The sequence below is a fragment of the Macaca fascicularis genome, chromosome 4 (genome assembly GCF_037993035.2).
Source record: "Macaca fascicularis isolate 582-1 chromosome 4, T2T-MFA8v1.1".
Lineage (NCBI taxonomy): Eukaryota > Metazoa > Chordata > Mammalia > Primates > Cercopithecidae > Macaca > Macaca fascicularis.
The window spans coordinates 122,137,929-122,162,462 of NC_088378.1; the positions used below are offsets into that span (position 1 = coordinate 122,137,929).

At 38.8% G+C, this 24,534-nt stretch overlaps 1 protein-coding gene across 1 annotated transcript; it reads right to left on the reverse strand.

Moving 5' to 3' along the window:
* Nucleotides 1-526: 526 nt before the first annotated feature.
* On the reverse strand, nucleotides 527-24,516 carry GLYATL3 (glycine-N-acyltransferase like 3). The gene is made up of 6 exons (XM_045390410.2): nucleotides 24,172-24,516; nucleotides 15,494-15,599; nucleotides 11,834-11,941; nucleotides 10,759-10,885; nucleotides 6,824-6,950; nucleotides 527-2,094 (listed from the first exon to the last, which is right to left on the reverse strand). Exons 2-6 carry the CDS (start codon nucleotides 15,569-15,571, stop codon nucleotides 1,668-1,670), a joined length of 867 nt encoding a protein of 288 aa, XP_045246345.2. The 5' UTR covers nucleotides 15,572-15,599; nucleotides 24,172-24,516; the 3' UTR covers nucleotides 527-1,667.
* Between the last annotated feature and the right edge of the window lie 18 nt (nucleotides 24,517-24,534).

Here is a 24,534-nt window from a genome sequence, read left to right on the forward strand (position 1 = left end):
ATAATATTGCCATATATCAAGCAGGAGTAACTCATGCTTAATCGATGCTAAAGATAATTGGCATCCTTAGGGCATATTCTCCTAAGAGGTTTATGGCCTCTGGTTACTTGGTGCTTTCCTCTCTGGATCCAAGGATAGAGAAGTTTCCAGGTAACTGTGGACTCAGGATGAACTAAGCATGTATTTACTCCTACTGAGTCCTATTTTTTAAATTAAAATGTGCTTTACTTCAGCCAATTTGTTTCCTTTTTCTCAGAATAAACGCCTACAAGTTGGATTTTTCCCTATCTTTGCAGTCAGGATTTTGTGACCTCCTTGGGGATAAGAAACCAGTATTTTCTATATAGCTAAGTCAACTTTATCAAGACAAGGCCAATCCAACTATTGTGTTAGTGCCTGCTTTTATTGTAAATGGAGAACACAGCTGGTGATGCTTATCTCTTTCTTTACTGCCCTTGAAAGGTATACATACACAAGCAATTGGAACTCAAATTAAGAAGAAATAATGACAAGAATAAAAGAAAAATAAAATTAATCTTTTAATTACTTAAGCATTTTAATTTACATTATAAAAAAGGATACATGATTTAGTGAAAATAACAGATTGGAATTGAAATGGCAGCATTCTGGGTCTGCCTCCAGTACTGATTATAAAGAATATAATCTTGACAAAGTCATTTCTTTTCTCTGGTCCTCAAAATTTTCACATGTAATCAGAGGGTTAAAGTTTATTATCAAAATTCTATGAGTATATACATATACATATAGAAGATATGAATGTATATATATGTGTATGAATATATGTTATATATTCATTTGCATACCCCCAAACACCCCTATATATGATCTTAGTTTTATATGGGAAAGTAGATTATGAATAAGAGGGCTGAAATAGATTATAGGTAAGGTCTAGTCCTATGCTGACAGCATTTGTTTATAGCATCAAAATGCCCATATTGTCATCCATCCAAGGCAAATAAGCAGTGAGAAGCTGTTAGAAATGCAAAATTTGGGGCCCTACCTCATAGAAGGAGAGGCCTAGTGATGTGTGTTGCAACCTGCCCTCTGGGCGATTCTGACAAACACTAAAATGTAAGAACTACTACATTTGAACATTCCCAGGGCAGTGAACTATAGGCTAGAGTCCTAGGCAGAAGTAAAGAGCAAGTAATTAAAGGGGAAAAAGGAGGTTACTCTACAGAGAACTTAGCGGTAGAGCTGTTAGGACAGAGGTTGCTGAGACAAAGCAGTGGGGACAGGGGAATATGAAGGCAGTAGGGAAGCGGTGTGCCTTTAAGACTACAGAGCAGAGGTCCAAGCAGCAATCATAAAGCAGTAGCCACATGGTCGTGTGTTGAATCATTTGTTCTCAGGCAGTAATTTCTCCTAGTACGCTAAAACTGCTGGCTTTAGAACCTATTCTCCTAAAGGAGGACAATCGTCCTCAGTCTTCAGCCACAGCTACTCTTCACCCCCACAGCTACTTACTGGAGAAACCTGAGATACGAAGAATTAAGGCTTCTCAAGTGGATCCTGTATGTATTCTCCAGACCCTTTCCAACAACCCAAGAGTCTCCCGATTCCCATTTTAACTCAACCCTCGTTGGCAGCCAAGAGTATGTGTACGCTCAGGGAAAGTAAGAAAACCACTGCAGTTTTTCACTGGGCTAGAGGTGAGGCAGGCCAGAGAAAGTCGCAGGGGTGAGAATAAGCCTGTGGAAGCGACAAGGCAAGAACTCAGCGTGGAGACTCTTCAGTAGGCCTATAGATGCCGTGTTGTCATCCAGGACGTTCCCCTGAGAGGGGAATCCCCGGCTTTGCAACTTCCTAGCCAGCGTGAGGGCCACCAGCCGGCTGTAACCTTTCCTGCGATGTTCTGGCAGGGTGTACCCATGGCATATGGTGGCAAACTGGTCTGTGATGGACCAGGAGACCGGGTTTCCCTTCTCATCCCGGACACACACACTAGGGAAGCAGGCGATGAGGTTGGCGATGTACCGGAGACATTGTTCATTGCCACCCCTTGACCAAGTCCGGTTGAGTAGATCTGCTTCGGCAACAGTCAGGTAGGTTAGTCGTGGGAAAGGCCCCTTGCTAGAACAGAATGACACAAGAACAAATAGGACCTCAGAGTCATGTGGTTATACATAACTATTTTTCTTTTTCGAGACAGAGTCTTGCTCTGTCGCCCAGGTTGGAGTGCCGTGGCGTGATCTCGGCTCACTGCAACCTCTGCCTCCCGGGTTCAAGCAATTCTTGGGAGGCCTGCCTCAGCCACCCAAGTAGCTGGGATTACAGGCGCCTGCCACCATCCTGGCTAATTTTTATATTTTTAGTAGAGACGGGATTTCATACTATTGGCCAGGCTGTTCTCGAACTCCTGATCTTGTGATTCACCCATCTCGGCCTCTCAAAGAGCTGAGATTATAGGCGTGAGCCACCATGCCCGACCTATTACTACTCTTTTCATATTGGTTCAAACTGAGAAACCATCCCTGAGAGGGCACCTAAGATTTTCAGTGAGTTAGAATCCACCGTTCCCGATTTACAAGCACCTTTCCAGGTTTCATTTCTGAGAAGACAAAACACTTATTACACCAAATTTAAGTCGTTGCTTCTAATTTTATGTTCACTTGCTTTTGCCTTCAGCGCAGGTTAAGGAAAGTGTTTCTGTTGTTAAATGAATTAAATTTGGCCCGCAGTTCCCGCCATACCTTGAGTCCCCATGTGTTGAATTGCAACCTAACTTGACACAAAACCAACCTTAGGCGCATAACAAACAGCTGAGTTTGTTATACAAGCCAATCACAGGCAGGTAAGTGAGCAGACCATGCCCAAATATACAGATACCTAACTGTTGCCAATCAGAGGATTTACCTGCTTTGCTTCCGTGTCTGGCGTATAAAATCTCCCACTGGTGGGTGTAACTTTGAACTTCTGATTCTGAGTGCTGCCAGATTCATGAACTGTTCTTTGCTCAAATAAACGTTGCTAACTTTTTTTTTTTTTTTTTTTGAAAGCATTGCTCTGTCTCCCAGGTTGAAGTGCAGTGGTGCAATCTCGGCTCACTGCAACTTCCACCTCCCCGGTTCAAGCGCTTCTCGTATCTCAACCTCCTGAGTATGTGGGATTACAGGTGTGCCACCGCGCCTGGCTAATTTTTGTATTTTTAGTAGAGACAAGGTTTCACCATGTTGGCCAGGCTGGTCTCCAACTCCTGTACTCCAGTTGTCCACCATACTAGACCTCCCAAAGTGTTGGGATTATTACAGGTGTGAGCCACTGCACCCAGACCAACGTTGCTAAATTTAATCTGTCTAAAGTTTTTCTTTTAACACTTTCTGTAAACAACAACAATAACAAAAACCCTCAGAATTGCTTTTATTTAGTCCTGACTCTGCTGAAGTCCTCTCTGAGGCCTTGGTAAGTCCAGATTCTTGGAGCCCTAATCTTTTGCTCAATTAAAAAAAAAAAGAAAAAGTTTTAGAATAGAACTTCTGTGGTTATGCATCCATGTTAGAGTAGAACTTCTGTGGTTATGCATCCATGGCCAAAAAAGAAATAAAATCTCTTAATTTGCCAAGCATATGTGCATGCTTTAGAAATGTTTGTTCTTCTTCTTTTTTTTTTTTTTCAGATGGAGTCTCACATTATTGCCCAGGCTGGAGTGCAGTGGCTTACTGCAACCTCTGCCCCCTGAGTTCAAGCGATTTTCCTGCTTCAGCCTCCCAAGTAGCTGGGATGACAGGCACGTGCCAACATGCCCAGCTACTTTTTGTATTTTTAGTAGAGACAGGGTTTTGCCATGTTGGCCAGGCTGGTCTCGAACTCCTGACCTCAGGATGATCCACCCGCCTTGCAAGTGCTGGGATTACAGGCGTGAGCCACTGCGCCTGGCCATATTTGTTCCTTCAAACTGTCTCCTAGGCCTGCTCTTTTCTAGGTTAAATAGTCCCAACCTTCAACTTTTCCATTGGCAGTGTTTGTATACGCCACTAGCTGTATCTGTTCTAATGTTATGAAAGTTTTTATTAATTTACTGTATAAAGCCCCTCATATTAAGATAAAGAAAAAGAATTGCTGCAATTTCTAAAAACTGAAATGGATTACTTAGTTGAAAGCCTATGAGGCTGACAGTGCCTCAGAATTTGCTCTCAGTCTTAAAGCTATTAATATCATAAGACTACCCCAGTGACTGCTAAGAGACTGATAATGTTCTTGTCATCATTTTTATAAAGTAAAAATCTGTGTTTTCTTTTAATTAGTGGTGTGTAGTGTTGTTGCACATTTCAGGCATTTTATCAGCTATAGAACTGGGCCAGTCATTCATCGACTAAGCGGAGGAAAAAAATAGCTGGTTTAATGGAATTTTCAATTGAGTTTTTGAAAATGAACTTTAAAGCAAGGGCAAAGAAGCTTCAGGCAGAAATAATTACTGCAGATAAAAACATTGCTAAGGCAAGTGTTTCAGGAGTAGTTATGTTAGAGACTGTGACCTTGTTTCCAAAGGGCTGGGGGTTCACACACTTGCCTAATGACTTAGGTGTTAAATGCAAATTGTTTGCATCAGTTTCGTGTGGGAAGTTAAGGAAAAAAAAAAAAGACAGAATGTCTAACTGTATGCAAAAGAGATCAATTCAAGTTAAAACCCCATTTCAAAAGGCTTGACTGGACAGAGGAAAATTTTAAATAATACCTCAGGCATACAATAGTAAACAGATTATGGGATACTTCAAAGAACAAATAACCTGGTTTCTTCAACAGAAAAGTAATGCAAAAAATAAAGATGAAGGGGAACTTACAAGTCAAAGGAAACTTCAGATGTATTAAAGAGTTCTATGTATGAACCTTGTTTAGATGTTGATTCGAAACAAACTTTAAAATGTGACAATATCAGAAATATAAATACTGTTATTTTACTTTAAGGAAATATGTTAACAATATTTTAAGGGAATGTGCAGAAAAAACTAACATAGAAGGCTTGAGGCCGTCGCCCTTAAAAAGGCCTAATTGCAAGGTTGACCCTTGGTTGGTGTCTACGAACATGGATCTGGAAGGGGGCTACCATTTCCAGGACTCACATAAATGGGTCACTGTGATTAAATTGTGCAAACAGTGTGGGTTTTGCTGAACACTGGCTTTCCTTCTGTGTGTCTAGGAAATCGGTCTGTGCTAGGCAGAGGATGCTGCCAATAAAAATCCTGGGCACTGAGTGTCTAATAATAAGTTTCCCTGGTAGACAACTTTTAGCAGAGCACGGTGGCTCAGGCCTGTAATCCCATCACTTGGGGAGTCCCTGACAGGAGGATTGCTTGAGGCCAGGAATTTGAAACGTTTTACACATATCATTACAGGTCATTGTTTAGGGACTGAGCACATTCTGTGTGACTCCACTGAGAGACAACTCTTGGAAGCTTGTGTCTGGTTTCCTCTGGACTTTACCCAGTGCTCTCTTTCCCTTTGTTGATTTTGCATTTTATCTTTTCATTGTAATCAATCATAGCCATGAGTATATTTGCTGAGTCCTGTGTGTCAACATAGTGAACCATAAAACCTGTGGGTGTTCTTGGGGACCTCGGACACAGGAGTAATATCAGTATAGTGGGTGGTTTTTTTTAAGACTCACTTTTTAGAGTTACATATTAAAATTTTTAAGGATAATGTCTGGGACATTTCTTCAAAATAATCTAGGAAGTGGAAAGAATATATATTTGTATAAATTAAATAAGGTCAACTGCGTATGGGTAGGAAGTTCTTTATACTAGCCTTTAAACTTTCATGTATGTTTGAAATTTTCGTAATTAAAACTACAATAAAAGAAAATCCAGTTGCTTTCCTATGACTTAAAATGTACATTCTTCTTAAGGTTTAGTGCTATTTTGCTCAACAATTTCTTCAACATTCACTGTAGGAGTACAGAAAATTAACATTCATTGAGGTGGGTGATTTTTAATTATCTTGCTTCAGTCTCTTGCAAAACAACATGTCAGGAAAATATTATAACAATTTTTTTTAACATTAACTGGCTTGGTTTAATCAGTCTATGGTATATACATTTATCAAGACATCACATTGTACCCCATGAAAGTGTACAATTATTATTTGTTGATTTAAAATGATATTAATTTAACAAAATACTTAAAGGAATGAATTCAGAAGAAACTGAGACTCAGAAAGGTAATTAGTAAATGACAGAGCAGGGACTCCAAAAGAAGAATAAATGCAGATACAAACTAATCAATGTTTTGAAAGATTGTATCTGGAGTTGGACTTGGGATTCTTTCTTGGCTCTATAATTTACCCCTGTGTGTTACTTCATCTCTGTTTAAAAAGGTGTGTGGGGGCGGGAGGGGCAATAATAATAGTCCTACTTTACAGGGTTGTGGAAAGAACTAATGGGATAACATATTTAAGACATGTAGTCCCTGGCACATAAGAGCTCAACATAAGTCAGCTATATACCCCCATCCCTGAAACAGCAAAAACAATAACAACCTTGGACTCAGACGGTATAAATTATTTAGAATTATTTGAGGGACGAGGACACCAAGGAATACTTTTTCCGTGGATACTATGAAAACACAGGAATTCTGAGTTCATTTATAACTATGGACAAAGATACTGATTTGATTTTCAATGAAATTATGAGCAGTCAAGCGCAGGAGAGAGGAGAAAAGTAAATATACACACACCCATTTATGCTCAATGGTTGAAATCCAAAGTGCCTAGATATTCCATAGTGATACTAAGTACTCCAGTTACTGCTACCTGTACTTCTATAGCAGTAAGTCCTGCCCCAAATGCAAAAACTTGGTTTACATACAGGAAACTGGTATCTGGCAGAGTTGAAACAGGAGAAAGATGAACAGCCTTGAAGGAAGTTAGCTTTACATTCAACTGCTTTGAGTTGGCAACCGCTTTGGAAACATCATATAACTCACTCTGCAACCCTGTGTATAGAAAGATATAATTTAATATGTGGGCATTTTAGTTGAAAAAGCAGACAGTAAATTTGTTGCAGTAATTTTATACTGAGAATCATCAGTACCAGCAGTTTGCCACTTGTATTATCCTAACCAGTATACATTTACATCTAGTTTATTACAGCTATTGTCTAAGTTTCAAATTTTTGTAGGAGTTTCAAATTCCCCTGATGTTGCCCATTGGGACCACTCATCACGATCTTCATAGAAACTTATGATAGGAATATCTCATGGGACTTTAGAATTTCTTGGGAGAATATTGATTCTTTGGACTCTCAGACTAACCTTAAGCTCCACGAAATAAAGGATGAAGTCTATGAAGTATACAAGAAATAAAGGATGAAGGTCTATGAAGTATACAAGAGCTTAGATTTGTTGGACATGGCAAACCAACTTCAAAGACTCTCTTTCAGTCTGTTATACCTCTCCATTACAGAACGCAAGGTGTAAACTCAGTGTTGGTGAGATTTACCCTGAACTTACCTCACCCAGATTCCATTTGTCCTAGTTATTTGATTAATCTTGATTCAGTAGGTGTTGCATATATATAAGGTGCTATGCTAGACAATGTTCACAGTGGTATGGTCTCTGTTCTTTATTTAGAAACAGGGTCTTGCTCTCTTGTCCAGGTTAGAGTGCAGTGGCATGATCATAGCTTACTATAACCATGAACTCCTGGGCTCAAATGATCCCCCTCCCTCAGCCTCCTGAGTGCATGCCACCGCTTGGCTGATTTATTTTTTAAGTTTTTGTTTTGTTTTGTTTTTGTAGAGTTGGGGTCTCCGTATATGCCCAGGCTGGTCTCAAACTCCTGGCCTCAAGAGATCCCCCTGTCTTGGTCTCCCAAAGCACTTGGATTACAGGCATAATCCACCATGCCTGGCCCTTCCTGGTCTTTGTTCTTAGAGAGCTTATAGTATGATTCCTTTCTCCATCTTTTCAAATCCCCATCTACTCCATCCTTTCCAGTCTATGTCCTGATGGATTGAATTCTCTGCAAACTGACTTTCCCTCTTCCCATGACTAATGGCTTATTTCCTCCCCTCTGGTAAGGTTCTTCAGTGTGGACCTGGGACTTCTTGAAGAATGCTTGAGTGGGAAGGCGTATTGAACACAGTGTTGTATCTGAGCCTTGACTCCTCCCTCAGGGAGTTAAACCTCAGAAAAGATAAGTAGGCTTTTGAGTTAATGTTATTAAAATTAAAGATGCTGTGGCTAGTATCTCATATTATAACACTGAATTTCATCTAAGTAATTCAAAAGACTGTGAGAAAAAAGGAGGCAGTGCCTACTTTTTAAGTGTGTGTTCTTAAACACACTATAGTTTAATTTTGGTCTCAGATTTTTTAATCTACAAGTTTTCCTTCAATCCCTACCCCCACTCTCTGATTCTTTCATTTCATTTGTTGAAAAAACCCAGGTGTTTACCGTGCGGTTTTCACAATCTTGGATTTTGTTGATTACCTCTTCATAGTGTTCTTGATCATGTCCTTTTGTCTTCCTTACAAGTTACGACTTTTAACAAATGATTTTCTCCTTTCCCACAAGTGAAAGGAACTTCCACATCTTGCTCTGCCTCTTTCTACCTACCTTCTTATGAGAAGAGCGGCTAAGTGGATAAGCCACAATTCAGGGCATTTATTAGACTTCTTACCAATAACCAGGCTTCTGAAACTCTCACGTTAGTACACACGTAGATAATTTTTCACGTCAGTGCAAGGTTAGCTTACTAATCAGTAGTGAGCAGAAGAGCCTGGCCTGTGTGGGTAGCTGTATACTTTTTCACTTCCTGCCTTCATATGGCAAACTAAAGGGGTTTAGCTACTCTGGGTAGCTTGTTGGGTTAAACGTGATTTAATATTGTTCATTAATGGCTCTCAGATTAAAAATGACAAAGGCATTCCTATGCAGGATGTGTCATTCCTCTGGACATCAAGTCCTGAAGCAGCTCCACCACCTAATGCTTGATCTACCCAGTAGCCAAACTAGTATCTATGACTGGGGCCTGCACTGTGGCAAATGTTGATCATGTATATGGCCAGTAGGTAGGCTTTTGGAATTGTGTTATGGAAACAGAGAGGATTTATGACCTTTTTGGGTACTGCAATTAAGAATAGTAAACATACCAATGACTTCTTGGAAAGTATTCAGTATTCCAAGAAAATTACAGCTATTACCACAGAAGTCTGTAGTCAAAAGACCACAGGAGAAGCCAACGGTAATGTCCAGGCTGACTTACGTGCTAAATGAGGGACCTTTACTACTCCGGCTATATTAGGTGATACTAATTCACATTTGTCCCCATCAAACCTTCAGAAAGAATGATTGAGTCAATTTAGATGACTATAAGTTACTCACAACTATCAGCTCAGCCTTCTGAAAAGGATATTGGAAATTATATACCTTTTTTCTATATAATGATGGATTGAGGTGATTTAGTGATAATAGGCCTGTAGCACCAAGATCCATCCAATTACTACCATGATTTTTCACACCAATGAGGACATTTATTCATTTCTATGTTAAAGTAATACTGGTCAGAACATTTTTTTCTAAATTGGCTATGGAAGTGATAGAATCATGTCTCACATCTAACCAGCGCAACTGGGGCAAATCTGTAAAGGTGAGAGATAGTTTAGAGTTTCCTGCATAAGGTCTTTTTGTACATTTATGAATACATTTTGTACGACATCTGATGTCTTTGGGTTATGATCATGTGTTAGTCTTTATTTGTAAATTTTCCGGGTGGATAGAAGCTTTTCCTTATTGGAGGGCCTCAGCTTTCTATAGGTGAAAAAAAATTACTAGACTTTGTATTTCTAATATGAGGTTCCCTACTTTCCTGTTAAATGATCAAGGCACTCATTTCACTGGAACAATCATAAACAACAACTTTATTGCCTGTGCTAACACCTAATCATTATGAAAAGTTGGATGAGTAAGTGTACACTGAAGCGGAAACTATTCATCTAAACTATCAGAAACCCTTAATCTTCTCTCCTGGCATGAAGTTCTGCCCCAAGCCCTGATGGCCATGCCGTTATCTCCTCACAGCTCATATAAACTCTTTCTGTCTAAAATCACTTTAGCAGCTTAGTCAATAGGATGAGACGCTGTCTCAACAAAAACAAACAAAAAAGGGCCCTGTGTGGTGGTGCCACCTGTAGTCCCAGCTACTCAGGAAGCTGAGGAGACAGGATCCTTGAGCCCAGGAGTTCAAGGCTGCAGTGAGCTATGCTCATACCACTGCATCCAGCCTGGGTTGCAGAGCAAGACCTTGACTCAGAAAAAAAAAAACAAAACAGTCATTTGAGGGCATTGTATGCAGATCAATTGATTATTTCTTTCCAGAATCATCTGCTTCAGAAAAAATAAAAGGCCTACCTATTGGCTAAGACCTAAATTATAGTTATTTTAAAAGGTGTGATAGAAAATTATTAAAACCAATAAGGAAAAATATTCTGATTCTCACTGATATCCATCCATATTACAATAATAGTAGAAAATATATGTCACCTAAGAACAGCTCCATTTAAATGGTCTCTTTTTAACCCGAAGGCCATGCATGCCTCATTAGAAGTGACAAATAAGTGTTCTTACAACACTATAATATAGAAATGGTAAATGCATAAAATGGATGTGTATGTATTTATACATATATGTGTATATATATAATCTACATATTTTCATATATATGAAATATCTATATCTATCTGGATATATGCTAAGGAGGAAAAAAATGACTGCATAATATAAGTCTTGCACTTGACCTCACCTTGTATTTGAAAAACTTGGTTCCAGTTAAAAACATCACATTCTTCCAATAGCTGTCGATAAGCCCTGACATCCTTGTAGAACACAGCATAGGCATTAGTATAATAATCAAGGTTATCTGTCTCAGCCTAGGACAGAAGACATTACATATATATATTACATATATAAATATATATATACATATATAAATATTTAACTCTTTTATATTTAATTTTATATGTAATTCTTGGATTTACCTCCAAGAATTACAACTCTCAGAATCTTCCTAATGTGGTCAGGACGGTACCTCTTTGGCCATATGAGCTTCTCCTTGGTCTCAGGAGCAGAATGGGGCAGATGTTGTCTTCACTCTTCTTCCAAATACCCACATGACCAAAGTCACCAGTCATAAGCAACCATTCACCCAGGGAAAAAGCTAGTATCTATAAGTCAACCATTTGTGCTTCATCCTTCTAGAGATCATGAAACACTAAGGAACCACTTTATTGAACATGTTTGGACTAGAGGTTTTTCAAGTTCCTGATACTCTGAAGCCAGTCAAATTAGAATTTAATGCTGAGGCTGGGCATAGTGGCAGTTCATGCCTGTAATCCCAGCACTTTGGGAGCCGGAGGCAGACCGATCACCTGAGGTCAGGAGTTCGACATCAGCCTGGCCAACATGGTGAAATCCCATCTCGACTAAAGTGTCTACTAAAAATACAAAAATTAGCCAGGCATGGTAGTGGGTGCCTATAAGCCCAACTACTCAGGAGGCAGAGGCAGGAGAATCGGTTGAACCTGGGAAGTGGAGATTGCAGTGAGCTGAGATCACACCACTGCACTCCAGTCTGGGTGACAGAATGAGACTCTGAGAAAGAAAAGAAAAGAAAGTTAGCAAAAGAAAGGGAAAGAAAGAGAAAGAAAGAAAGGAGGGAGGGAGGGAAGGAAGGAAGGGAAAGAAAGAAAAGAAATGAATGGTGAAACAGGTAGTGTTGTAAGCTAACGTATATGGCTACTGTGGTTATAAAATACCATTACCTATTTTTTCTCTCCAATTCTTACTATTTTTAAATTTTTTACCTTTCAAAACTATACCTCTCTTTGTCGTCGGGTGATAACAGCTTTGAAATCCGGCCATGAATCCAACACCACTTCCTTTTGAAAGGGGTTCCCACGATTTATGTTCATCACCGCTCCATAAACCTGAGTCAGATAACCCAGAGAGACAAGCCAATCATACTATTAGCTGTTTCAGTCACATATTATCTTCTTTACCTCTTGTTCTACTGTGTACTCATGTCCATGAGAGGGGAAATTATAAACATATATGCATACATTCAGACACATGATAGACACACATTAATTTTTCTGTTGCTATTTTATCAGTGCACATGAAAACTGGTAAAAGGTCTATGAAATCCTATAAAAACTCTTTCCAAACCTAGTTTTTTAAAGGATAGCAGTGAGAGGTACCAAATTCATAGGCTTACTAGGTGGGTACTTGGCACATAGGTCAGCAGTAAATACTTGCTGAATGAATCAGGATAACATATGCACTTAGGGTCCATGCATATTTAAAAATTTCCGCAAATAATTTTGATGCTCAGCTGCTTTTCAAGCCCACTATAGTATTTGAAAATAACCTGTGAAATGCAACTCCTTCTTCAACCCTAAATTACAATTAGACATCATTAGAGGGTGACACCAGCTCAAATTAAAACAAACAAACAAACAAAACTGCACTTTAGATTTGATGGAGCCAGGCTCTAAATGATGTCTCAATTCATTATTATGTCCATGGAGCCTGACATAGATGATTGAATGCTTGGTGACTCAACCAAAGTAGAACAATATTAGAATTCTTTCTGTGGCCTTTCACATTTTTTCTTCTCTTTCTTTAAAGTTTACCCTTCTTTTATTATTATTATTATTTTGTGACAGTGTCTCACTCTGTCATCCAGGCTGGAGTATTATGGGGCAATCACAGATCACTGCAGCCTTGAACTCCTCAGTCTCGCTCTGTCACCCAGGCTGGAGTGCAGTGGCGCGATCTCTGCTCACTGCAACCTCCGCCTCCTGGGTTCAAACGATTCTCCCACCCCAGCCTCCTGAGTAGCTGGGACTAAGGCAAGCACCACCACACCTGGATAATTAAAAAAAAATTTTTTTGGAGAGATGGGGTCTCATGTTGCCCAGGCTGGTCTCAAACTCCTGGGTTCAAGTGATCCTCCCACCTTGGCCTTCCAAAGTATTGAAATTACAGGCATGAGCCACCATACGCAGCCACATATTTTTCTGTACTAAGAAAGATGACTGTCCTACAAAACAGCTTTCATGTGTCACATGTATGCTTGTAGAGGTTGGATAAAGTGGTGGTGGTAACAAGGACTGCTGAACTATGGGAATCCTTTTTACCACCATTCATGTTCATCAATAGTGAAATGAATAAATACATTGTGGCACATTGGTACTATAGATTACAAAACAGCAATGAAATTAATCTCACAAACATAATGTTGAGCAAAAGAAGTTAGATACGAAAAAGATACTTACTGTGTGATCCAATTTCTGTTACATTCAAAACAGGCAAAACTAAATTATGGCTTTGGAAGTCAGGATAGTGGTCACTTTTAGGGAGCAGGGAGAGGTAGTGGTTGGAAAGGGGCATTGCCGGTGGGAAGGAGTGATGTAAAAAGTAATTTTCTTTCTCTGTAGTAGTGGATGTTATGTAGGCATTTGCTTTATGAAAATTCATTGAGCTACATAATTAAATTATGTGCACTTTGTAACTAGCATGTGTTAGATTTCAATGGACTTTGTGTTGCTTGGTTTTGTTTATAAGGACATTGGAACCTACATTTACCTCCCTTATCACTTTTTTGTTTAATTAAAAAAAAAAAAAAAAACTTTTTTAAAGAAATGGGACCTTGCTGGCCTTGAACTCCTGGGCTCAAATGAACCTACTGTCTCTGCTTCCCGAATAGCTGGGACTACAAGCTTGCTACCGCACCTGAGTTTATCACTATTTTAATCTAAATCACTCATTTTCTTCAATGCCTAGAATTGTACAACTTTCTTCCATATTACCCATTCTGGACGTCATTCACATATCCTCATAGAGGGAGTCTTTCCAAATTGGGTTCGGCTTATATTATTGTGTAACATGGATCACCCTTAGTGAAAATTCGAGATCTAAAGTAACCTGGAAGGGTCAGGCTTGTTCTGTTAATCTTTAAATTCTGTGGCTGCTCATCTTGCATATACAGAGTAATGTTTATTGATATAGTTTCACATGAAGAAACTGTACATTCTTACTCAAGAATGTAACCTAAATATGGTTGGAATGCTCAGCATGTTAAAAGGGAAAACCCTTTCAATATTCAGATTCGAAAAAAAAAAACGTAACTTATTTATATAGGATTTGGAGCCAACTGAAACATTTGACTCTGGTTAACTACAAACTCTTCCAACAGCTATTTATTAAAAGGGTGAATGTTGAGTTGAGGGGGTGTGGCTAGAAGGATGTCAATGCACTGGGGGAATGAGATGAGAGCTTATGAAGGAACTTTGGAAGGATATTTAATCACTTAAACACTAAGCTGAGGTTACAAAATCCATAGCCACAACCTCCAGAAAATGGAGGAAGTGTAAATAAATAAAACTGTATTTTCTTTAATTTTTTAATCTTTTATTACCCTGTAAAGGTCACTGAAGTTGTTTTCATTATCTCTGGCAAAATAATTATTTGGACATGTTATTAAAGCAAAGTAGCCTACCATTTCATTCTATTAATTCGCTTCAGTGTCAGCATTGATCTTGGGAAGATTTGGGTCAGATTGTCCATTTGGTACCTTTTATTTTTTAGCCAAATGATTCCAAATTATTATTCACATTTTCGTTACCACATACAGTTTAAGCATGATCAATAAGGCAAGATGGCCAGATTTAATTCACACAGTATAGTGCATTAGAGGACTCCTTCTAGATCACTTTTGTTCAAATTTTAATGTACATGAGGATTATACAGGGTCTTTGGTAAAAATGCAAGTCTCTGTCTTCACAAATTCTTATTTGTTATGTCTCTCCTGGGTGATTTGCATGCCACTCCCATTTGAAAACCAGGCATAGGGCAGTCTCCTTGCTCAAGAAATTCAGCTCTTAAAGGCAATTTCACTGCATTTATAACAACATCTAAACCTCAGTTCTATTATTTTAACTAGATTATGTTCTTAACTGCAATGCCACTTAGTCTATACCCTTCTGCTATTTAAAATACTTTAGAAGTCAAATTTATTTAGAAATAATCTAGAAATTATACCTAAATTTCCTTAGGAGTCATCCAAGTGACTATGAAAAGTGTAGTTTCTAGAGGGTGAGAGGAAAGGGGAGGGAGAGCATCAGGACAAACACCTAATGCATGTGGGGCTTAAAACCTAGATGATGGGTTGATGGGTGCAGCAAACCACCATGGCACATGCATACCTATGTAACAAACCTGCACATTCAGCACATGCATCCCAGAACCTAAAGTTTAAAAAAAAGAAAGAAAGAAAAAAAAGAAAAGTGGAATTCCCTGGGCCTTATCCACAGTCTATTCAATCTGTCTCTAGCAGGAGGGAGCTAGAAGCTGTAGGTTTAACAAGTGCTCCTAGAGAGTCTTGTTATCAGAAAAAAAGGAAAATAGCCACAAGTTTGACATTATTTTACAGATTAACACAACAAAGAAATAAAATAAAATTAGTAATTTTATGGTACCTTGAGTGATTCAGGAAAGCAACTCTTCAACATTTTCTCCAGTATCAGTAATTTGGTAGAACAGTTTAGCACCAGCATCTTTTCCAGAGTTCTTGCAACTCCACACCTAATTAGAAACTTGAAGGTAGGCATTTAATTTTTGTCTGTTAATATTTGGATCTATTTAGGAGTATTCTTGTAATTCTATTTTCATTGGGTATAATTCTGACTGCCATTGCTCCCTCTAAAGAGGGAAAAAGGAAGATGGGGAGGCACTGGGACGGGTAAACAGGAGAATACACGGGAAGTGTTAATGACCTAATCCCGAACAGATGTGAGTATCTATCCTGGGTTAAATCTATTATATACATTGATTGTACTCTAAACTCTGTCTTCAGAGCATGTATAACAGTTGTAATTTTATATTTATTTGTGTTTTATTTGGTCTAAATCCATCCCGAGTAACCTATAAGCTGTATAAAGGTAGGACCGATGCCTTCTTTGTGCTCCACTGTATCCACAGCACCTGCCAAAGGGACTAGCACACAGTAGGGACATTCTAAATAGTTGTTGAATGGAAACTATGAAGCTCAGGGTAAGAGCCTCGAGCTAAGTTGGAAAACATCTTTTTCACAATGTGGGGCAAAGACTAGAGAAAGACTTGAGTGGGTCGGGTGGTTATGAGGAACAACTGGAGAGAAATAACCTAGATTGAAGATGAAGAATCAGAAGTGATCAAAGGCTGAGACTCATTTTAGCCTGATAAAATTAAAGAAAGAAGAAGGGCCTAAATATAATGTATGCAAAGTCATCTGTTCTCATGCAATTATATATTTTTTTAGATTTGGGGGCTTCACCTCCCCTGTTTTGTTCCCAAGAAAACTTTTTCTGGCATCATTCCAATCAGGGATGGACTGAATTAAAGAAAAAAAATATTTCCTATGTTCAATGTAGCAGAGCTTATCAACGTACATGTGACAGACAGGCACTAGGATGGCAAAGAGAACTCAGCTAGACAGGAGAACGTGGTGCCTCTGGGGTTGTGGTGGAGAGCTGGGATCATTCCTTTACAACATGTTTTCCAGGTAGAGAAAATTCTACTCAATTTCCCTATGTGGCATAACCCTGTGATTACAAGGTACCCTGAATATTCAATTGTAATCTACCTAAAAACTGCTGTAAAATTCTATCATGAAGTTTATGTGAGCCTGAACTTCTGGAAAGCATATGATCAATCCCTGTGGGCTCTAGTTCACTGAGTGGTTACACTTAAGGTGTCTGTGCTCTCTGCAGGAGTCAGAAGAGATTGCAGGGGCCAGGGTAGCACCCGAACATCAAGAGGCTTTCGAATCCCAGTCTGGACCAATATTAGAAACTTTGAAAAGATCTAGTTTCCATACTTCAGGATGGCAAAGAAAGAAGTACAGCCATCATCTCTTCACTTTTTCATCTGCTTAACTTTTCATTCATTTGCGTCATCTCTAAATACATTTTTTAACTTTGTAGTAGATACTTATTTGAAATACATTTATTTGTTCTAATTCAATATATCCTGATAGAAAATGAAACAAAATTATTTCAAAGAGCAGTGGAACATGAACCTCTTAATTAGGTTTGATGTCTAGAGATCTTTTTATGCCTGAATACTTATCAAAGTAGCTAATGAAAAGAGTAGGAATTAGAATATTTGTTGATAATTTGCTCCTTTATTACCTGATTTGTTCCCTGAAGGATCTAAAGCCATTTATGAAAATATGTAGGACGGGCGCAGTGAGTGGCTCATGCCTGTAATCCCAGCACTTTGGGAGGCGAAAGCGGGCAGATCACTTGAGGCCAGGAGTTCGAGACCAGTCTGACCAATATGGAGAAACCCTGTCTCTACTAAAAATACAAAATTAGCTGGGCATGGTGGCACTTGCCTGTAATCCCAGCTACTAGGGAGGCTGAGGCAGGATAATCGTTTGAACCTGGGAGGTGGAGGTTGCTAGGTTGTGGTGAGCCAAGATCGCGCCACTGCACTACAGCCTGGGCAACAAGAGCAAAACTCTGTAAAAAGAAAGAAGAAAGAAAGAGAGAGAGAGAGACAGTGAGAGAGAGAAGAAGGAAGATATGTAAAATATATCAAGAAAAATAATTAAATTAACATTCGGCAAAGGAGAAATAGAGGGACAAAGTAATATGGAGTCAAAAGTGAGGTTAATATGCAAAGTATGGAGCATGGGACATAATCCTATGTATATAATTGATCATCCTTAATCACGAATTTCATATTTGAAAATTTACCTGCTCACTAGCATTTATTTGTAATTCCCAATTCAATACTTGTGGCACTTTTACAGTCATTTGCAGTCATGCATAGAGCAACAAAAAGAACTGGGTTTCCTAACTCACATGTTTCCAGCTAAGGCTGAACAGGGTGCTCTGTCTTCTTGTTTGTTCTCATACTGTAAACAAGTGCCCTTTTCATGGTCTGTTTAGTGCTAAGTTTTTCAAGTTTTTGTACTTCGTGTTGATTTTGCTGTTTAAAAATGGAACAAAAGCATAGCATGTTTTGGCTGTATTGGTGTTTCTAAGTGCAAAAAGGCTGTGATGTGAATAATGGAGGAAATACATGTGTTGGGTAAGTTTCGTTTGGACATGAGTTACAATGCTTTTGAATCAACAATGTATATTAATGTGTCTTTCAACAAAAACACATATAAAACAAGGTTACTACTGATCTGCTGATGAAAATACCGTAACCAGAGGCTGACAGGAACCTAGCTGTATTTCTACTTGGAACAATGTTTCAGTATTGACTAAGTCAGTGTCTGGTATCATTTTATTGAAAACAACTACCACAATGAGAATCAACTGTACTTGCAGCAGGTGAGAGGTCACTTTTGACACTAAACTTTCTAACCTAAAGTGAAACAAATATGATTAGTTTCATGATGCAGTTTGCCCAGAAAATTGTCCTCCTTACACTCTTTCCTCTAACATACACTTGTTTTTTCACTTATGCCATCTCTGAAGTCCATTACTCTAGCTTATTATTTATTATTTATTTATTATTATTATTTCTTTTGACACAGTCTTGCTCTGTTGCCCAGGCTAGAGTGCAGTGCCATGATCTTGGCTCACTGCAACCTCCACCTCCCAGGTTCAAGTGATTCTCCTGTCTCAGCCTCCTGAGTAGCTGGGATTACAAGCACACACCTGTAGGGAGACACCATGAAACTACTGCTACGGAATAAAATATGAAATGCTCCTGATTATTGTAAATACAAAATTGCATGCAGGATTGTGTAAAGACAATGCTAGGTCGGACTGCCAGAATGAGCCAACAGCGTGTGATGTGCTTCCTCCTGTAGAGAGCCTATGAATGGACGTGCAGTCAGGGAGGTTTCACATCACCAAGATTCCTATTCCAGAAAAGCAGATGTTCATAGCTCTGGGAATGGAATGTGACCCTTGTGGAGAGCCTATAAATGGATGCTTGAGGGGCCCCTGTCCATATGGATAAGATAGGGCTATAAACACCCTCATCTTGCCACGGCTCTTCTAGGCCTCTTTAGGGTTAAAGCATACTCCCTTCTGAGGATTTCTGGTCTAACCAGTTGTCTAGCTTCACATCATGTTTCTATGGATTGTTTGTAACCAGCTTTTGCTGCAACTGTTACTGCTGATTAATATCTTGCTAATCACAGATTATGGAAAGACTGCGTTTCTGTTTTAAGGCTCTGTTAGAAATTACTGATGCACACATTATTTTGTAAATTCCTATCTCCATATACTGTAAATTGCATACAGATGTTATGTTAAATAATTACTTCATCCCCATGTGACCATCTCACCTCATAATCAAATGACCCTAAATCCCTCACTAACCTACCCCCGCCCTCACTAAATTTAATAATAAATGCTGGTATATTCAGTGCATTGGCACCACCGTGGGACCAGAAGGCAGTGACCCCCACTGGACCCAGCTTTCACTATCTTGTGTTTGTCTGTTATTTCTCGGCCTGCTGATCTGCCTGGGAACAAAGAGAGAGCTCCGTTGCATTGCGGGCTGCTGGCCAGATCCTGCAATACACACCACCACGCCTGGCTATTTTTTTTAATATTTTTAGTAGAGATAGGGGTTTCACCATGTTGGTCAGGCTGATCTCAAACTCCTGACCTCATGTGATCCACCTGCCTTGACCTCCCAAAGTGCTGGGATTACAGGCGTGAGCCACCCCACCCGGCCTCTAATTTCTTAGTAGTAAAACCTCTCCTTAATCAGGCTTTAACCTACCCTTCAAGACTATACTTTTGCAACTCACAAATGACTCAGGGTGACAAACTAAAATCAGAGACATTCCCCCATGGATTGATGCAGAGAGGACACTATAATTAATCTACATTTGACAATATCCTTTCAGGAAACAGTGATTCCTTTCATAAGGATCTTTTATTAAATAGAATTTATTTTTTATTTTTTATTTTTTATTTTTATTTATTATTATTATTATACTTTAAGTTCTAGGGTACATGTGCATAACGTGCAGGCTTGTTACATATGTATACTTGTGCCATGTTGGTGTGCTGCACCCTTCAACTCGTCAGCACCCATCAACTCGTCATTTACATCAGGTATAACTCCCAATGCAATCCCTCCACCCTCCCCACTCCCCATGATAGGCCCCGGTGTGTGATGTTCCCCTTCCCGAGTCCAAGTGATCTCATTGTTCAGTTCCCACCTATGAGTGAGAACATGCGGTGTTTGGTTTTCTGTTCTTGTGATAGTTTGCTAAGAATGATGGTTTCCAGCTGCATCCATGTCCCTACAGAGGACACATACTCATCCTTTTTTATGGCTGCAGAGTATTCCATGGTGTATATGTGCCACATTTTCTTAATCCAGTCTGTCACTGATGGACATTTGGGTTGATTCCAAGTCTTTGCTATTGTGAATAGTGCCGCAATAAACATACGTGTGCATGTGTCTTTATAGCAGCATGATTTATAATCCTTTGGGTATATACCCAGTAATGGGATGGCTGGGTACTTCTAGTTCTAGATCTAGTTCTAGTTCTAGATCTAGATATGGTACTTCTAGTTCTAGATCTTTGAGGAATCGCCATACTGTTTTCCATAATGGTTGAACTAGTTTACAATCCCATCAACAGTGTAAAAGTGTTCCTATTTCTCCACATCCTCTCCAGCACCTGTTGTTTCCTGACTTTTTAATGATCGCCATTCTAACTGGTGTGAGATGGTATCTCATTGTGGTTTTGATTTGCATTTCTCTGATGGCCAGGGATGATGAGCATTTTTTCATGTGTCTGTTGGCTGTATGAATGTCTTCTTTTGAGAAGTGTCTGTTCATATACTTTGCCCACTTTTTGATGGGGTTGTTTGTTTTTTTCTTGTAAATTTGTTTGAGTTCTTTGTAGGTTCTGGATATTAGCCCTTTGTCAGATGAGTAGATTGCAAATATTTTCTCCCATTCTGTAGGTTGCCTGTTCACTCTGATGGTAGTTTCTTTTGCTGTGCAGAAGCTCTTTAGTTTAATGAGATCCCATTTGTCAATTTTGGCTTTTGCTGCCGTTGCTTTTGGTGTTTTAGACATGAAGTCTTTCCCCATGCCTATGTCCTGAATGGTACTACCTAGGTTTTCCTCTAGGATTTTTATGGTATTAGGTCTAACATTTAAGTCTCTAATCCATCTTGAATTAATTTTCGTATAAGGAGTAAGGAAAGGATCCAGTTTCAGCTTTCTACTTATGGCTAGCCAATTTTCCCAGCACCATTTATTAAATAGGGAATCCTTTCCCCATTTCTTGTTTCTCTCAGGTTTGTCAAAGATCAGATGGCTGTAGATGTGTGGTATTATTTCTGAGGACTCTGTTCTGTTCCATTGGTCTATATCTCTGTTTCGGTACCAGTACCATGCTGTTTTGGTTACTGTAGCCTTGTAGTATAGTTTGAAGTCAGGTAGCGTGATGCCTCCAGCTTTGTTCTTTTGACTTAGGATTGTCTTGGAGATGCGGGCTCTTTTTTGGTTCCATATGAACTTTAAAGCAGTTTTTTCCAATTCTGTGAAGAAACTCATTGGTAGCTTGATGGGGATGGCATTGAATCTATAAATAACCTTGGGCAGTATGGCCATTTTCATGATATTGATTCTTCCTATCCATGAGCATGGTATGTTCTTCCATTTGTTTGTGTCCTCTTTTATTTCACTGAGCAGTGGTTTGTAGTTCTCCTTGAAGAGGTCCTTTACATCCCTTGTAAGTTGGATTCCTAGATATTTTATTCTCTTTGAAGCGATTGTTAATGGAAGTTCATTCATGATTTGGTTCTCTGTTTGTCTGTTACTGGTGTATAAGAATGCTTGTGATTTTTGCACATTAATTTTGTATCCTGAGACTTTGCTGAAGTTGCTTATCAGCTTAAGGAGATTTTGGGCTGAGACAATGGGGTTTTCTAAATATACAATCATGTCATCTGCAAACAGGGACAATTTGACTTCTTCTTTTCCTAACTGAATACCCTTGATTTCTTTCTCTTGCCTGATTGCCCTAGCCAGAACTTCCAACACTATGTTGAATAGGAGTGGTAAGAGAGGGCATCCCTGTCTTGTGCCAGTTTTCAAAGGGAATTTTTCCAGTTTTTGCCAATCAAAACTGCTCAACTACATGGAAACTGAACAACCTGCTCCTGAATGACTACTGGGTACATAACGAAATGAAGGCAGAAATAAAGATGTTCTTTGAAACCAATGAGAACAAAGATACAACATACCAGAATCTCTGGGACACATTTAAAGCAGTGTGTAGAGGGAAATTTATAGCACTAAATGCCCACAAGAGAAAGCAGGAAAGATCTAAAATTGACACTCTAACATCACAATTAAAAGAACTAGAGAAGCAAGAGCAAACACATTCAAAAGCTAGCAGAAGGCAAGAAATAACTAAGATCAGAGCAGAACTGAAGGAGATAGAGACCCAAAAAACCCTCCAAAAAATCAATGAATCCAGGAGTTGGTTTTTTGGAAAGATCAACAAAATTGACAGACCGCTAGCAAGACTAATAAAGAAGAAAAGAGAAGAATCAAATAGACACAATAAAAAATGATAAAGGGGATATCACCACCGACCCCACAGAAATACTACCATCAGAGAATACTATAAACACCTCTATGCAAATAAACTAGAAAATCTAGAAGAAATGGATAATTTCCTGGACACGTACACTCTTCCAATACTAAACCAGGAAGAAGTTGAATCCCTGAATAGACCAATAGCAGGCTCTGAAATTGAGGCAATAATTAATAGCCTACCAACCAAAAAAAGTCCAGGACCAGATGGATTCACAGCTGAATTCTACCAGAGGTACAAGGAGGAGCTGGTACCATTCCTTCTGAAACTATTCCAATCAATAGAAAAAGAGGGAATCCTCCCTAACTCGTTTTATGAGGCCAACATCATCCTGATACCAAAGCCTGGCAGAGACACAACAAAAAGAGAGAATTTTAGACCAATATCCCTGATGAACATCGATGCAAAAATCCTCAATAAAATACTGGCAAACCGGATTCAGCAGCACATCAAAAAGCTTATCCACCATGATCAAGTGGGCTTCATCCCTGGGATGCAAGGCTGGTTCAACATTCGCAAATCAGTAAACATAATCCAGCATATAAACAGAACCAAAGACAAGAACCACATGATTATCTCAATAGATGCAGAAAAGGCTTTTGACAAAATTCAACAGCCCTTCATGCTAAAAACGCTCAATAAATTTGGTATTGATGGAACGTACCTCAAAATAATAAGAGCTATTTATGACAAACCCACAGCCAATATCATACTGAATGGGCAAAAAGTGGTTAAATAGAATTTTTTTTAATGCCACAAAATAGAGCAGAAATTCTCATTGATGCAGAAAATATTTTCTACACATTTTTGTAACATGTTAGAGAGTCATAATGACGATTAACTCTGAAAGCTACAAGAGCAGAATGTCATATCCTTACCACTCAATTACTACTCTCCACAATCAGTATGTTCTGGAATTGGAAGGTAAAGGTTAGTGACTCCTTTAACCAAATTATAGCCAATAGACTCACTGTTTGAAAGTACTTGTCAAGAAAAAGAATTATGCTCATATAAGTTTTAGAAACTGAAGTTTCTTTGAGGGCATTTGAGTATTTATAAGCACAGAGCAAGCATCTAAAATATTTTATTGATTAATATTTATCATAACAATGAAAGCATGAAACTCCCCTGGGAGACTTTTAAGTCTTGTAAACAATAAAACATAAGATCTCCGTTTTTATAATGTAATACACTATTTACCATACAATGGTGGGCATTTGTTAACGAGGAAATACATTTTTTTTGCACTTGCAATCCGATGCTAATAATTATTTTTGATATGTTAGGATTTTTGTTCAGAGAGGTTGTTCTAGTTGTACCCATATCACAATGCAGACAAATTTATACTTGGCAATGCTTATTGTCGTCACATCAAAATTTAAGGGTAAAAATTTTCCTCATATCAAAATTTAAGAGTTTAAAAAACCCCAAACAAAAACACGCCGAGAAGTGAAACAAAATATATCTTTCCTTGAAACCTAAGGTTGGATTTCATCTCTTTATTTTTCCTATCCCTTTCTGCAATTATAAACTATGACTTGAAATGTATTATATTAATGAATAAATGTTTACCTGCTGGGAGTTCATCCAAAACTGAGGGTTTTCAGCTGTGTATCAGTCTAGCAGCTCCTTTTATATCAATGGTAAGTTTATTCTTCAAGGCTACCTCCCTAATTAGCCCTTAGTAGAAAGAGGAGGGAGAGGAAAAAAAAAAAAAGTGCCCACACCTGTAGAGGGGGAGGAGTTTATGATGTTGGTCAGGTGAAAATCATCTCACATACAGCACAGGCATTTCCACTACATCCCTTCCTTTTTATCACATTTGGCCTTATGGTGTAAAAGGCAATGAATACTAATCTTGATTTAGAGATAGGTATTTTCTAGACATAAAGCCTGTCTATTTATCAGTATCTCATGAACGAGAATAAAAAGAAA